The 17199-nt window shown below is 41.4% G+C and overlaps 2 protein-coding genes across 2 annotated transcripts; one reads left to right on the forward strand and one right to left on the reverse strand.

The window, feature by feature from the left end:
* Positions 1-2495: 2495 nt before the first annotated feature.
* Positions 2496-12684, reverse strand: LOC136999224 (uncharacterized). Its single transcript, XM_067352712.1, has one exon. The coding sequence runs from the start codon at positions 11118-11120 to the stop codon at positions 10305-10307; it is 816 nt and encodes a 271-aa protein (XP_067208813.1). The 5' UTR covers positions 11121-12684; the 3' UTR covers positions 2496-10304.
* Positions 7491-8581, forward strand: LOC136999521 (uncharacterized). The gene is made up of 2 exons (XM_067353861.1): positions 7491-7691; positions 7751-8581. Exons 1-2 carry the CDS (start codon positions 7491-7493, stop codon positions 8579-8581), a joined length of 1032 nt encoding a protein of 343 aa, XP_067209962.1.
* Positions 12685-17199: the final 4515 nt, after the last annotated feature.

Below are 17199 nucleotides of genomic sequence, written 5' to 3' on the forward strand. Positions count from 1 at the left end.
ATAATTTGAATTATTATTCCTGTGCCTCATCTTATTCACTGACCTATCCTACTGCGAGATAAGCGCGCGCGTCATGTTACACTACACGATAGAAGGAAACGAGCGAACCAGTGACTATCATTTTTTTTTCTTTTAATTGTGGCGAATAATATAGAGTGAATTATTTAAGTTATGCATTTATTCTAAACACCAATAATATACTTATGTTTTCTTCTTAATACAAATTATCCGCGGTAAAAATATAAATTTAATAGGAACTCTAATCTAAACTTAATATGTAATTTAAGGATGGTAGGTGAAAGGAGAAAAAATCGCAATAAGATTAGTATTAACAAATTTTATTCATATTTTTTTTTCATCTATACATTTTTTACAAAAAAAAAAAAAATTGTTTCAACCGAGCCTTTAACGCCTTTCACGATTACGAGGAGGGACGGGAGGCGCTTGAGTCGTTCTCGGACGAGGCTCGACCACAGCTATCGGCTTGTGGTACACTCCGCAATCCTTACACTTCTCGTATTCGGAATTTTTTCTATTCTGATCACGCTCCATTTTTCTATACTTTTTTCTCCACCGCATGCACACTTTGGACTGATAAATTTCTCTCTTCCGCACACCTTATATACAGCTCGACGCAAAAACGTCAATTTTGCTGTAGTAATAAACGTTAAAAGACGTTTGATAGATGTTAAAAGTGGTTTAAGTAATGTTGAAAAGATGTACAAAAGATGTTAAAAATTGTACGTAAGACGTTCAACAATACGTTAAAAGATGTACGATAGACGTTCGATAGAGGTTCAAAGACGTACGATAGACGTTGAATAAATGGAAATATGATACGCTGGCCTATCGCCTATCGTCCTAGCGAAACCTTAGATCCACGATTACTGTTCCTCGAAAAGGAAATGCTACTGTCGAGCGAGTTATCTCGTCTTCGACATATTATTGTAAACTATAGTGGATATCGATACGAATGTTAGCTATCTGTGAACATAATTAGATTATAATAAGATTTAGCGGCATCTTTGATGTAAGGGTATATAAGCCGGGATTAACTATTGCATCGACGTATTAACTTCTCAAGGCTCGAGTGGAACGTAAGAAATCATCCGGGAGCTGGTTATTCGTTTTAAAAATGTCTAGTTTGCGGAAAATTATTGATTCGTGTTTGCGATTGGCGTGTAACTTAAACGGGCTATACATCGATAATTATTTATCATCGTTATCCGACAACGACGATAATAATTATGCGGTATTCGCAAAGTTTGCGGGTGCGTGCCCTAGTGCGGTGCTCGCGGTTTTATTCCGTTTGGGACATTTTTCGATTTATCTGCAGCTCTTGATTATTGCTGGCGAAATAATCGAGACAAGGCGAGCGTTCAACGACAACGAGGAAGAGGATGTGGGAGGCTATATCATCAGGCTGTCGAATTGCTATCATGGTGCGGTAAAAAATGGTAAGTTTCTATTTTTTTTGTATTATGAATATTAAAACAAAGTTTTAAAAAAATTAAAATCATTTTTTTTTTTTTTTTTTTTTAGGAACGCTACAACATTCAACACCTAAAAAAACCATGGTGGTGGAGGGTGTGGTACGCGTCAAAACCGTGACGAGCGAGCTACTCGACGTCTCGGGGTAAGACGTCGAGCAGATACCTCGCCTGAGGCCGGACCCTCGTGTAAGTCGCTGTATACATTATTTATATGAAATAACAGCATCGATTTTATATTAGGAAATTTTACAAAAAAAAATTTAATGTTTCAGCTCGCGCTCGAATTGTTCTAACGCCTGAGCTCGTCGATCTCGCGAGCGACGAAGCCGGACCCTCGTGTAAGTCGCTGCATACATTATTTATATGAAATAAAATAACAGCATCGATTTTATATTAGGAAATTTTACAAAAAAAAATTTAATGTTTCAGCTCGCGCTCGAATTGTTCTAACGCCTGAGCTCGTCGATCTCGCGAGCGACGAAGCCGGACCCTCGTGTAAGTCGCTGCATACATTATTTATATGAAATAAAATAACAGCATCGATTTTATATTAGGAAATTTTACAAAAAAAAATTTAATGTTTCAGCTCGCGCTCGAATTGTTCTAACGCCTGAGCTCGTCGATCTCGCGAGCGACGAATCGACGAGCTCACTTCGCGAGGAGGAGGAAGAGCAGGAAGAAGAATTACAGACTGAGGAAGAGGAGAGGTATTATGAAGGAGGGGATGAGGAAGGCTACGCGCAAGACGGATGGGGAATGGGTGACAGAGGTAAGAAAGATTGAAAATTTTTACAGTTACTTTTATGCTCGAATTTTATTTTTTTTAAACAATAAAATTTTCACAGGATACAGCCCCCCTGTGATTTCTTACTCTCCCGATTACAATTATCAAACGGGGGAGTAAAGTAAAAAGAAGAAAATCGAGAGGTGAGTTGATTTAACACTACAAATTTTTTCGATTTTATATTTTCATACTCAAATTTTTTTTAATTAATTCATTAATTTTTAATTTTGACTTTTTGCAGTTCAAACAGGTGGTGGTGGAGAAGAAGAGTCGGAGGAAAACTTGGTCGGGCGAGGTTCCTGCGGCGCGCTTTCGAAGTCGTCGGTTTCGCCAGTCGATTCCTCGCGAGGAAAGAACGGAGGAAACGAGGCAAGCGGAGGGATATCGATGCGGCGGCGGTGGAAAGGCGTCGGAAAAACATTTTTTATACAATTAAAAAAATTCTGTTCGCTCAAATGTACATATATTTTTTTTAGTTTTTTAATAAATATTATTTATATTAAATAAATTAATTTTTTATTTTTTTTTTTACCAGACTCTTTCCCCATCCTATTCAACGTCCTATTTTACTGCGAGATAAGCGATAGACCATATTATATGGTGGATTATGTGATGGGTAAAAGGTGGAATAAAAGTCATACGAGTGTGATACACATCATTTTATTAGCATAAATCATAGTTGTTTTACACGTTTGTTACGCTCAAACCACCACTTGTACAATTTGCAAACATTCCGCATAGCGCAATGTCTCGTGTGATACGCGCAGCGCAAGGTTCCGATTACATCCAAGTTCGTCAGGCGTGCGATATCTTCGTAATCCGCATCTATTGTTTCAATCTCTACATCATCTTCCAAAATCTCGCACAACCACTTTTTCTTCTCGAGTCCTTTCACGTATATCAGAGACGGTTCCGTACCAATGGCATTGTTGATAAGACTTTTCATCTGACTGTACGAGACGTGTCCATCTTCCCATCGGAAGCCGTGGTGGTGTATCCGTAACCAACACGCCAGCGATTTTTCCGATTTCGTCAACAGATACCACGGTACGTGTTCACGAAATACGTAATGAGATAGCGTTTCGCCATCTCGAAGTACCGCTACCTCTTTCACGATAAAAATGTTGTTGAACGCGTAACCTTGCAAGTCGACGAAAATTGGTACGTTCGACATCGTCGTCGACCGTCGGAAAACTGACGTTCCCATTCGCACACGTCTAATTTATAACTTTTCACACGAGTCTGCGCACAATGTTGTTCAGTGGATTATATTCGACCATTCGATCGTGTATAATGAGACAATAGGCGGTGGTGTTGGCCGGTATATTTTCCTTACAATCAAATTCTATTCGCACGTCAACGGTGGCGCTCTTGACAGAGTCGTTTTGTCGCGAACAATCTATGACTACGAACGGACCGGCTTTCGAGAATTCATCGATGTCCAAATACGTATCGTCCTGTCCATAATAGGCTTTGCGGAAACGTGCATACATATTGTACAGTATAGCGTATCGACTCTTGTCGAAATCCAAATTCATGTCGTCGTACGGATAAAAATCTGAATTCAGATGCAGTCTCACATTGGTGAGTTTACAAGCGTCAAATTGCGTAGCGTTTTCAGACAGTACGTTTTTTCGACCGGTTTGGAGAGCAAAGATTACGTATCGCGGTTTTTCCAATTGCGTCGCAGCTTTGACCGCCCAGGAATGCTTCGTTGTATTCTGCAGCAGAGGAAACTCGTACAGATCCCACGAACGGAAGCACACGCTCAGATATCTTCCGCTTTCCAAAGTTCGAAGAAGAGACAGCTTGTTGACTTCGCTCAGAGATACATGCGGCATTCGCCACTGTATCTTGAGTAGTTCGATCGTTGGATTCGTACCGACTCGTCCAACGAGAGAATTATTATCGTTGCGCGATCGTATCAATACAAGTTCGTGACGAGCGTTGATTACAATCCGTTTGTAGTCCTCGCAGAATCCTAAAAGAGTATTGAGCGGAACGCAAAAATTAAAGTTTCCATCGAGCAACGGATTTCCATCCGGATTCCACGATGCGTATTTCAGCGTCTTGCTCTTCTCCGTCGTCAGCGATACATAGTTTTTGATCGTGCTCGTTATTCCAACGTTTCTGTTACGATCGATTTCAACTCCGTCGAGCTCGTATCGCATTTCATCAAACATGAACGCGACACAATTATTTCCCATTATACACACGTTATCTCTATTCTCATCGGCAGAAGTAACGAGTTTTCCTTCAACGTAGAGAAAACTCTCACACGGTAACGTGTACAAATCCTGTTGCTGTATCGGTATTCGTATCTCGTCGCTGTGTCCCAACGTCGTGTTAGCGTACGGATTGTACGTGTGCATCTCATATTTCACGATACGCTCGTCGAAGACGGGCTCGTCAGCGATGTCGAGTATATCCATCTCTTTAAACGTTTCTCACAACGAATCCCAACGATTTTAAAAAGTTTACGTTCGTCGTACTGAGCCTCTTGAATGGCGATGTTTTCCCAATTTTCGTTGTTCTCTCAATCACTCGCTGTTCGTTCAACACGAGCATTTCCTCGCACCACGTCGCCGCAAGTGCAGTCTGATGGTAATCTCCTCTCTGCGAAAATCGATCAATCGTCCGTCTTGATCCACCACACGCAAGGTGATATCGGTAACGCTCCTCGCGATGACCGGAAGGTAAATGATTTGCGCCGGTGTTTCCGAGACTTTATATCCCGGAGGCACGTTCGGTGAAAATTCGTGTATCGTGTGCACCGACCTGTCGTTGGCGTACGCACCCGTGGTTATGCTGCATTCCACTCGAATAATGTTTACGTTGACGATGTTTACCGAGGAATCTGATTCGTGCAACTTTCTCGGTTCCAGTATACGACCCGTCGAAAATCCAAACAGCGGTCCGATGGTATTCGGTTTGGCGAAATTTATTCGAAAAGCGCACATGATTTCACTCTTCATGGTATTAACGTTGGGACGAAGTGACAATGGATAATCTTGCTCTTCACTTTTTCCTCGTTTTTGCAGTATCGCGCGTTTCAGATAAGAAGCAATGGCGTCCAATTCGTACGATCCTTCGGGAATTGTAATTTCTTCGTCATTGTCGTCGAAATAAAATTTATTGTTCGCTACCGTCACGTTCGGAATCGTGTTGTAGGTCTCCATCGTGGTTAGGCCGAGCTCGTAGTCCCCATCGCTCAAGTCTATCGGTGGAAAATAATCCACCGTGAGAACGCTGCTTTTACCGCTTAGAGTGAGCGTCAGCGACATTGCCGAGATTCCATCGACGACTGATGTCGATCGATGGCGGATCGATTTTTATATCTATTTTCTGGAGGAACAGGAGGCACAATTGTCCGCAGATCGTTTGATCGTACGTCTGGTAGACCGTGCGATTGTACGTTATCGTTGTATCGGTGTCTCCGAGGTAGCGTGTAAGCTCCTTCGGCGGTTGCAAATTGCCAAAGCTGTCAAAGTATACGGCGCGATCGCCTCTCTTGGCGTACGCCACCCAATGCGTGCCCGGCCCGTCGACATCGTCCAAATTCACGATACCGCTCTCATTTTTATGTATCTTGTCGGGTAAAGCGTTACGCATGTAGACACCTCGGAAATACGGTATTCGCATACGCTTCGCTATTCGTGACAACTGTAGATTGGTGGTGGCACCCGTGGGCATCTCTATCGTTTTTTCGACGTTTTTTTTTCTCTTCAATCCTTTGCCCCGCTTGTACGGAGCGAGATAAATCCCCCGTCCTTCCATTGCTTTATTGTGACGTTTCGTCTCTTCGAGTTGTCGTCGCGCGGCCTTAGAGTCGTTCACCGCCTTTGCAACACCCGCCGCTCCACCGGCAAGCGAACCGATGACTCCCAAGAGCGGTAACAACGGTAACATACCACCGCGTTTCGCCGTCGGAAGCGTTCTCCTCTTGGTCTTCTTCTTCTTTCTCTTTGTCATACCCATCCCCAATTTCGTCTTTGCTTTCATAGCAGCCCATACGGCGGTAGCAGCAGCCCTCTCACCGAGAGTCGCGTCCGCAGCGGTGATCCGCACCCGCGCTTTATCGGCGAGAACGCGATCGGCTGCGTGGCGGTCCGCTGATTCGCGGTTTTGCGAGTACGCGATGTCGTGATCGCGACACGCCGCGTCCAACGGATTGATACCTCGATCCCCTCGCGCGAGTCGTTTCCGCAGACGAGTCCCCGGCCCGCAAAATTGGTAGCCGGGTATATGCAGCTCCAACGGTAGTCGATTTATCACACTGTTCAGTAAACCGGCACCCTTGTATCGTTTCATAGAGCGCGAATTCTAACGTATCGCGTGTAAATCATATTTCCAACTGAGGTGTGTTTCGACAGCGCTCACCTATAAATAGAAGGCGCGTATCGATCATTAACCAGTACCGCTCTTTCCAACAACCGATGCTGCGCACTCGTCGCGTAATAACAAGTATGAGAAAGAGTCTGGTAAAAAAAAATGAAATTTGTACAACAACCGTACACGATCCGTGTGAAAAACATGGCTGATAAGACGCAAGGGGTTTGTGAGAAGGCGTGCAGACACGGTAAAATGCTGCCAAACACGATACGCGGTATCATTTGCGGTCCCTCGAATTGCGGTAAAACCAATGTAATGATTAGTCTGCTGGAAAGTCCGAACGGTGTACGTTTCGAAAACGTGTACGTGTACTCGAAATCGTTGAATCAACCAAAGTATCGATATCTCGAAAGATTGCTCGGATCGATCGATGAAATCGGCTACTTTACATTCTCGGACAACAACACAATTGTACCGCACAGCGAGGCGTTACCGAATTCCATATTCGTCTTCGACGATATAGCGTGCGACAAGCAGAATGCGATACGTGAGTACTTTGCTATGGGTCGACATTCGAAGGTCGATTGTTTTTATCTATGCCAAACGTATGCAAAAATACCGAAACATCTCGTGCGCGACAACGCGAATTTACTCGTAATATTCAAGCAGGATGGAACAAACCTTAAGCACGTCTACAACGATCATGTGAATACGGACATGACGTACGAAGATTTCGGTACATTGTGTCACGCATGTTGGCAGCACAAGTACGGATTTTTAGTGATAGACAAGGATAGTGCGATTAACGATGGACGTTACAGACGTGGTTTTAACGAGTTTGCGGTACCGCGGAATGGTTAGTTGTTCTCGAGACGTTGACGATGACGCTTGACACGAAAGATATCGACGAGAGGGAGAAGATCGCGAAGGAAATCGCTCGTACGAGCGAGTCGATTCGCAAGAAGCATCGGACGTTGAAGACGGGTAGAGTGGAGCAAGAGGTGCAATTGGAGAAACGGTTGAAACCGATCGTAGAGCCGTTGAAACGAATCGTCGAGAACATCAAGGGTGACGATGATTCGGTTGACGATCTCGAGATTAAAAACGAACCGGACATCAAACGAAAGCGGACAAGCTCTGAGAAGAAGAAAATCAAGCGTACCTCGTTGACGACACCGATACAGACCCCATTGACGCCACCGATACAAGCCTCGACTCCGTTCCAGCCGCAAAATTGGTGTTTGAAGCGCCGACATATTTACCGACCGAAAACGTGTTCGAAACCACGGACCCGTCTTTCGTAACATCCGTGAGACAGACGATGCAAACGTCCGATGGTCGGGAAGCTCTGTACGGCCAAATGGGTCCGCTGGGTCAAGAGTACATCGGGGAGCTCTTGAGCGGTGACAAGAAGAGAGGGATCGACAACGTGTACGGTGTATACTTTAACGATGCGGGAACGTTTCTCGGAGACAAGGTCTTCGACATTGATAAAGACGACAATGTGATCGTGGACGGTGTGAAATACGCTGGCACACCCGGCCTGTTTGAATTAATATTCAAAAGACTTCCCGACGATACGCTGTGTACGGAGGATGACAAACAAAAGTACAAGAGCATACTACTCGCTACTAACGCTCACAGACGCGGTCATAACGCGCATTTACCTGTTTTGGGAAACAAAGGATACAAATACAAACATATCATCACACCTCTGATATCTAAGAAAGGTGGAGGTGTTGCACATCTCGACAAGAGAGGTGTGGGTCGCACGTTACCTAAGTGTAACGTACCACAGACCATGACTGTGACCGACAACGCGGTCGATTACGTGCACTGGAATGATCCGAACGAATTGGTGGATCGCCTTCGATTGCTGGACGCCTCCCGTCAGGCGGGAAACAACGCGCACGATAACGAGTTTCTCTCGATTATCGAGGAACTGCGCGAAGCCGGTCTGATTATAAATTAATCACAGCTTTTCAACTATCGCCAGTATTGCTCGTGTGATGCTACAGGAATGTCTATCAACAAATTCGGACTACAGTTAGGAGGAGGAAGCGTCAGGGTGACGAGACAGAGCGGCGGAGTCTCGAAGAATTACGTGCGCGAGAATTGTCTCTGCAAGGATGGTGAGGTTTTCAACGCCAAGTCACGCGTAATCAGACATCTCGCCGACCCTGAAGCGGACACCGACGCTGTCAACAAGCTGCATCTGGATCATCACCTCAAGCTTATGAGCGATCGTGCGAATCGAGATCGTATGCTCCATGAAAATTTTAAGCGAGAAGTACTTTTGCGACTCAAAGATTCGGAGAATACCGAGCGGACCTGGAAGAGGGACCACGACGATTACATCGAGACCAGATACGTGGCGTTGGAACGACAGATTCACGATCTGAGAGGTCTCCTCGACGAGAGTGTGGCGCTACTCGATGGAAGAGCACAACTTTTGCATCAATATCGGTAGGATAGATTCTTTCAAAAACACCGAAAATTCCTCCTCGGAGTCTTCTAGTACACTGTCGTAACAAGCTGCAAAAATTTCATCGAATACTACGATGATGCGATGAAGAAGAAGAAGCAAAACGAATCACAATGAGCAAGAAGGAAGCGGTGAGCCTGGAGAGGAGATCGCTCGTGGACGAGCTCCACGCACCGGCGAGAAGAAACTTTACGCGTCGGCCAGTCGTCGTGAAAGGATACGACGATTTGTGGCAGGCTGACATTGTCGAGATGAGACCGTACTCGCGATCCAACGGCGGCTGCAACTACATTCTAACCGTTATCGATGTGCTGAGCAAGTACGCGTGGGCCGTGCCCTTAAAGACCAAAGGTGGAATCGAAACGTCCAAAGCATTTTCCGCGATATTTAGGGAGAGAATTCCGAAAAACTTGCAGACCGACCATGGAAAAGAATTTTACAACAGAGATTTCCAAAATCTTGTCAAGAAACACGGCATCAATCATTATTCGACATACTCGGTCATGAAGGCTTCGGTGGTGGAACGATTCAATCGCACGTTGAAGAACGAAATGTGGAAGTTTTTTACGCTCGCGGGATCGTACAAGTGGATCGACGATTTACCGCGATTGGTCTCGGAATACAACGATCGTAAACATCGTACGATCGGTATGCGTCCGATCGATGTCACTCCCGCGATCGCAAAGGGACTCTTGAACACCGTGTACAGTAACATAAAAATTGCCGCACCGGCGAAATTTAGGGTGGGTGATTCGGTGCGCGTGAGCAAATTCAAAACTGTATTCGAGAAAGGATACACGCCGAATTGGTCGACGGAGGTGTTTAAGATCGCCACGGTGCAACGTACCAATCCTGTGACGTATCTGATTAAAGATTATCGCGGAGATCAGGTCGCGGGAGGCTTTTACGAGCACGAATTGCTCAAGACCGCTCAACCCGACGTTTATCTCGTGGAGAAGGTGTTGCGCCGAAAGGACGATAAGGTGTTTGTAAAGTGGTTGGGATTCGACAATTCGCACAACTCTTGGATAAATAAAGACGATGTATTGTAATAAACTGTGTATATTTTACATTGTATTATAATAAACTATTATACATATATATATACAATGGTGTTCTTTATTACTACAATATGTTACAATATATACATTTAAAAAACTAATAACAATAATACATAAAATATTAAACTATATAAATTACTACGCATTATTTACAAATGTATCTCGCGATGTCCCCATGGTAGAGTGTCGGTGGAACCGGATACGACGTGCCGCTTATCGTCGTACGGACTGAGCGCGAGCTTCGACTCCGACACGGTGTACACCTCGTGCAACTTTGAGCGGATGCACGATTGACGCCGCGTCAGCTCGATTTCGGCGTTGAGACACCGAGTGTAATCGTCGAACGTTATCGTTCTAGCGACTACACTCTTTTTTACACCTTTAACCTTTTTGGTGTCTTTTTGACCGGTGACTCTCAACGCGTACATCTTCGCTCTCAATCCGACAAATTCCGTCATGATCGCGCCGTTGTTCTCGTCTTTCATCAGACCGGGTACTTTCTTGTTGGCGCGCGGCATACCGTAAACGTTGTCCTCGGAGTAGTCGCTCGTGTCGAATTTGGATATATCGCGTTTCATATCCCGATACGCGTCCTCGCAGTGCAGAAGGTATATCAGACTGTCGGTATCGGTATACATAATTTTGCAATTGTCGCGGTAGAGAGGCGCCATGTACTCGTAGTGGAACTCGTACAAGCAGGTCTTGGATATGTCGAGGATGCACATACCCACGTAGATCGGCTTGTCGAATTTCACTTCGAGTTTTCGCAACTCTACGGCAATCAGATTCTCCGAGAACACGCTTCGGCTGTGGAAATTCGGTTTCGCGATCATAGCCTCCGCTCCGTACCGTCCCTCCCACTGTGTAACGAGTCGTACATCCGTGTGATTTCGCACATTCTCCATAGTTTTGCCGAAATCCGCGTTGTTCATCAATTTGTATAAAATAATTAGTTCCGCATACATGGTTCAGTGTTGTATACTCCGTTATCCCGGTTCTGCAAAAACATTGTTCATTCTTTTCTTGCACCGAGGTGTTGCATACTCCGTTCTCCCGGTTCTGCAAAATGTGTACGATCGATGTTTGATGTTGAGGAGTTGTGTGTACTTTGTGCAAATGTATCGATGTCGGCACCTTCTCTGGATGCATTTTTCTAATTTTTTCCAGTATCGCTGATCTATACTGCTTCGGTATCATATAATATATGTAGTCATAATAGTGTGAAGAGATCCTTGATATTAGACTATCCTGAGCGCATAACGAGCACAACTTTTCCATCAATATCGGTAGGATAGATTCTCTCAAAAACACCGAAAATTCCTCCTCGGAGTCTTCTAGTACACTGTCGTCAATTTCACTCGTCCATTCGATAAATTGTTGTCGAAATATAGTATCCGGAATATATGGTTTAATGAATGCAGGAAATGTTGTATACTTTTCAATTATTTCCTCACTGCTTTTATACTTCCTTCTACATTCCCGACATGTTGTTAACCAATCTGTGAGAGTACTCAGATTTTCCTCTCGTAAGGCGAGACTGTCTTCCATCTCTGTAATAAATAAAAATTATTAAAATAAAAATATCCAATTAGTTATTACACATTCGAAAAATGTGTATTAAAGATATTTTAAAAATGTGTACTTTACCTATTTCAGTTTGCACAAAGTGCAATCTTTCCTGTACGGTGGGGGCCCGTCGATGTGGTCACGCTGCCACGACTGGTTGTAGTGCAACGAGCACCGACGATAACCTTGCACTTCCAGATCCGCTCTTAAATGATCCGGTAGCCTATCCCACACGTGATCCACAAACCGAGCAAAGTTTTTTATAAGAATCACTTTCGGCACGATTTCTAATTGCTCCGCGGACAAGCTCAGAATGTCACGTTCGTCCAATAGCGCGATGAACATTTCGACTGTTACCTCGACTTGGTCATGATGGACCTTATATACCCGCTTGTTGCACACGACATTGATTAAAACTATCGATGGCTCATATTTGCATTAACAATCCTTATCTTATCTCTTCCGGGAATTATTGTGATCTGATACCCCCCACCATTCCAAAATTACCTCCTCTCCTCCAAACACGATGACGCATCTAGCAACATGGCGATGCCTACAATTTGTATTAACAATCATTATCACACCCTCTAAGAAACGGCGCTCAAATGCTGCCTCTTTGTTCTAAAATACAGCGATGACGCAATCCGTAAACTTGCACGAACCTACATACTATAAACATTGCGATTCCAACAACATGGCGCTCTACTTTGATGTGTAGAAAAAAAACCATAGGATGTAAACAGTTCTCTTTCCAATAAACAATCCTTATCTTTTCCGGGAATCCTTATCTCGCGATTTGTATTAACAATCCTTATCTTCCGGAAATTATTGTAATCTGATACCCCTACCACTCCACATTTACCCCCTCTCCTCCAAAAACGATGACGTTATTACCCCCTCCACTGTTATCCGATACCCCTCTTCCCCTCTTCACCCGCACCCCCCTCATTGCCCCTGGGTTAGAATCATCATAGTATAACTACTAGCACTTTCAATTTTCTGATATAAACCGTGAAATTTCAAATACGGCACATAATTTTGCATTTTCTCACGGTTTTCTTCGCATATACGGCCGCGTTCTTTGCATCTTTTATGCTCACCAAAAATATGGCTAGGAATGTTCAAAATATCTTTTTGTAATTCCGTAGCCTTGCTATGATGAGGTATATTTTCTTCCCTTCGTAAAGTGGCTGCCTCTACCACTTCTTTCCGGATTTTAAAAATGTTGTTTCCTACAACTTTTCGTAGCTGTACAAAACCACGTTTTCTATGCTGTTCTGGCTGTGCTGTCTCTGCAACAGTTTTCAGCTTTTTGGACAAGTTGCGAAGCAAATGATTGCTGCATTCTATTTTTCGTACAGTCACTTTTTGTTCGCGATATGGCGCATTATTTTTAATGGACTGATATACGCTGCTGTCGCCATCAGCAATAACAGTTCTATAGATCAGTCTATGCATTTCAAGGCTATTTTTAAAACCTTCTGCAATGGCGTCGCTTTCCATTCTTGTAGAGCTAGCGTTGCGGTCAAAATTTTTATAGCATTTATGGCTATGTGGCTCATGACCGATTCGCTCCGCCATATCACACACCGTACAAAATTTATTGCGGATGCCAATAAAGAGAACTTTCCTTGTGCGATATCCAATTATGGCACCAACACCAGACAGTGAATCATAGGTGTTGCCATATGATCTCTTCATCCAACTACCATCCGCTACAACGGTTATATACGGAATGCCATTTATAGTTTCATTCCTCTCGAGAGCAAGTTGTTTTTCAAGTTCGCCTGCCATTTTCATACTTTCCATGGCTATTTTTTGAAAATCATCGACTACATTTTCTCGATATTTGATATAAGTCTTTTCAGACATACAAGGGATATTTATACCCGCACAGAATTCTTCCAGTTGGGCATAACCATTTCCAATTGTTATAGTTGTAGCTACAGCAGCTTTATTGAGATCCAGTTTATTAGGTTCTGAAGGTTCTGACCATATGTTGGCTTCATAGTTGTACATTTGGCACTTGAAGAACAACTGCGTTAGTAATCCACGGCGACGGGAATTTACGAGTTTCCAATCTTTAAATTAGCACTCAATTCCTCGTGCATGATCATCAAATACTCTGTGGATCTCATTCCACATAAAAGAAAGGTCGACAATGCAACGACTTTCGGGCATGTTTTCTTGGATACGATTCGTATCCAGATGACCCTTTTCGATAACCAAACTGTTATCGTCGTTATATTCGACATTTTTATTGTACTTACTTATTTCTTCTTCATTTTGCTGCTTTGTTGTCTCACTTCTTTCCTCGAATTGCGCATTTCGCACTTCTGTTTGCAGCATTTGACGCCTGCAAAAAAAAATCAATAAATATATGCACATTACATTTATTTTATATATATATACAGGACGTTCTATTTTAAACGACGACTTCAAATATCTCTTGAACAATGCATTTTAAAGACAAATGTTTCAGACAAAAGTTGTAGGGTTTCAAAAAAGACAAAAAGAATGAAACAAAATATTTCTAGATAAAGACATTTCATATATTTGGAGGGCAATTTAATTTTTTGAAATGGAATTACTGTAATTGTCTTATGTCAATAGATTGTAACATTCTGCATAAAAGTATTATGATAAGATTATCGAAAAGTAAATATTTTACGAGATATTTTGTATTTTATATCCAAATATATCAGATTAAGATATAAAATATCTCGTAAAATATTTACTTTTCGATAATCTTATCATAATACTTTTATGCAGAATGTTACAAGGAATCTATTGACATAAGACAATTAAAGTAATTCCATTTCAAAAAATTAAGTTGCCCTCCAAATCTATGAAATGTCTTTATCTAGAAATATTTTGTTTCATTCTTTTTATGTCTTTTTTGAAACCCTACAACTTTTGTCTGAAACATTTGTCTTTAAAATGCATTTGTTCAAGAGATATTTGAAGTTTCTCATTTAAAATAGGACACCCTATATATATATATATATATATGCTCCTACTAATATACTTTATTAAATTGACATAACATGAAAATTTTAAAATTTGTACGTTATAAATAAAAGCAATCCTTTGTTATTTTTCCTTACTTATAACTTAACTATATTTTACCTATATCTGTACGTAATCGGATAGACATCTATAATTTATAATTTATTATTGTAAGTTATCAGACCCTGTAAACTGACAGCCTGAGACTTTACATTATTTAAATATTGCCAGCCCACGTTAGATCGCCTCTGGCTACATTAATTACAAATTGCCAGCCCACGTTAGATCGCCTCTGGCTACATTATTTAAATATTGCCAGCCCACGTTAAATCGCCTCTGGCTACATTAATTACAAATTGCCAGCCCACGTTAGGTCGCCTCTGGCTACATTATTTAAATATTGCCAGCCCACGTTAAATCGCCTCTGGCTACATTAATTACAAATTGCCAGCCCACGTTAGATCGCCTCTGGCTATATTATTTAAATATTGCCAGCCCACGTTAGATCGCCTCTGGCTACATTAATTACAAATTGCCAGCCCACGTTAGATCGCCTCTGGCTATATTATTTAAATATTGCCAGCCCACGTTAGATCGCCTCTGGCTATATTATTTAAATATTGCCAGCCCACGTTAGATCGCCTCTGGCTACATTTATTACAAATTGCCAGCCCACGTTTTATTCGTCTCTAGTTTTTAGGTATTACAGACATAACTAATAAATATATATTTATATATTTTAGTATGTAATTTTGAATTTGTAAAAATAAATAACAAAGGATCGCTTTCTTATGTTACATAGCATTACTTTTGCAGTTAATATAACATGCAATACATAAAATGTAAAAAATATTAACAATAAAAAAATTAAAGAAACAAAAATGACAACTCAAAATTTATGTTCAATTTATGTCAAATAAATCACAATTGAGGGCCCGGATTGAAGAATTCGCCTAGTGCTCGAAATCCTGTAAAGGTATTGTCCAAACGTCTCAGAGCATGAAAATTGTGAAAGTCGCAAAATTAATTTTTTTAAATATAGGCTTGTAGAGAATGACGAGACGGAACTTTTTTCTATTTCCAGTTTTTTTGATCGATGCCTATTTTTAATAATAAAAATAAAAAACTGAAAAATTTTTATCCCCAAATTCAATAAGATTTCAAGATATAAATCGTCGTAATTTGGCCAAATTTTGTTAAAATTGTTTGAAATTTGGTATACACATGCAGTATAGTCTAGCGATGCCTATAAAACAATAAAGAAGCTGAAAATCGCCTATTGTTTAATAATAATTAATTGCAAATTGAGGCCAGTCAGTAATAACGTTTTTTTAGTTTCGCCGACAAAAAGTATCGAGGGAACTTAAAATTTTAAACAACTTCCAATGAGACATTTGTTCCTCATTATTGAAGGAAGGTTTCTCGAAATTTTCAGATCGATTCATAGAAAATTTGCGGAAATATGCATTTTATAAAAAAACATGCGACACCGCCAATGATAGCTCCGTGAGCGCTGAACACCAGCAGGCAGCGTACTCGCCGTTCGGCTTTCCAGGACTCGATTTTATTATGATTTTTTAATGGTTATACATTTCAACAATCGCCCACTCCCCACGAAATATCGAAATAAACTATTATTAATACGGGTCTTTAATTAAATACTTTTATTATTATTATTTCAAAATATTTTACATACACTCCACAGACGCGGTCTCTAGGACGATAGTAATTTAACAAATAACAATAGTTAAAGTTTTAAAAAATCATTATAAAATCGAGTCCTGGAAAGCCGAACAGTGAGTACGCTGCCTGATGGTGCTTAGCGCTCACGGAGCTATCATTGGCGGCGTCGCATGTTTTTTTATAAAATGCATATTTCCACAAATTTTCTATGAATCGATCTGAAAATTTCCAGAAACCTTCCTTCAATAATGAGGAAGAAGTGTCTCACTGGAGGTTGTTTAAAATTTTAAGTTTCCTCGATACTTTTTGTCGGCGAAACTAAAAAAACGTGATTACTGACTGGCCTCAATTTGCAATTAATTATTATCAAACAATAGGTGATTTTCAGCTTCTTTATTGTTTTGTAGGCATCGCTAGACTATACTGCATGCGTATACCAAATTTCAAACAATTTTAACAAAATTTGGCCAAATTACGACGATTTATATCTTAAAATCTTATTGAATTTGGGGATAAAAATTTTTCAGTTTTTTATTTTTATTATTAAAAATAGGCATTGAACAAAAAAACTGCAAATAGAAAAAAGTTCCGTCTCGTCATTCTCTACAAGCCTATATTTAAAAAAATTAATTTTGCGACTTTTACAATTTTCATGCTCTGAGACGTTTGGATAATACCTTTACAGGATTTCGAGCACTAGGCGAGTTCTTCGATCCGGGCCCTCAATTATAGATTCATACAAAGTGTAAAAAAAATGGGAATTCCAGAATATCTCGAAAAAGATAA

The sequence above is a fragment of the Linepithema humile genome, chromosome 4 (genome assembly GCF_040581485.1).
Source record: "Linepithema humile isolate Giens D197 chromosome 4, Lhum_UNIL_v1.0, whole genome shotgun sequence".
NCBI lineage: Eukaryota > Metazoa > Arthropoda > Insecta > Hymenoptera > Formicidae > Linepithema > Linepithema humile.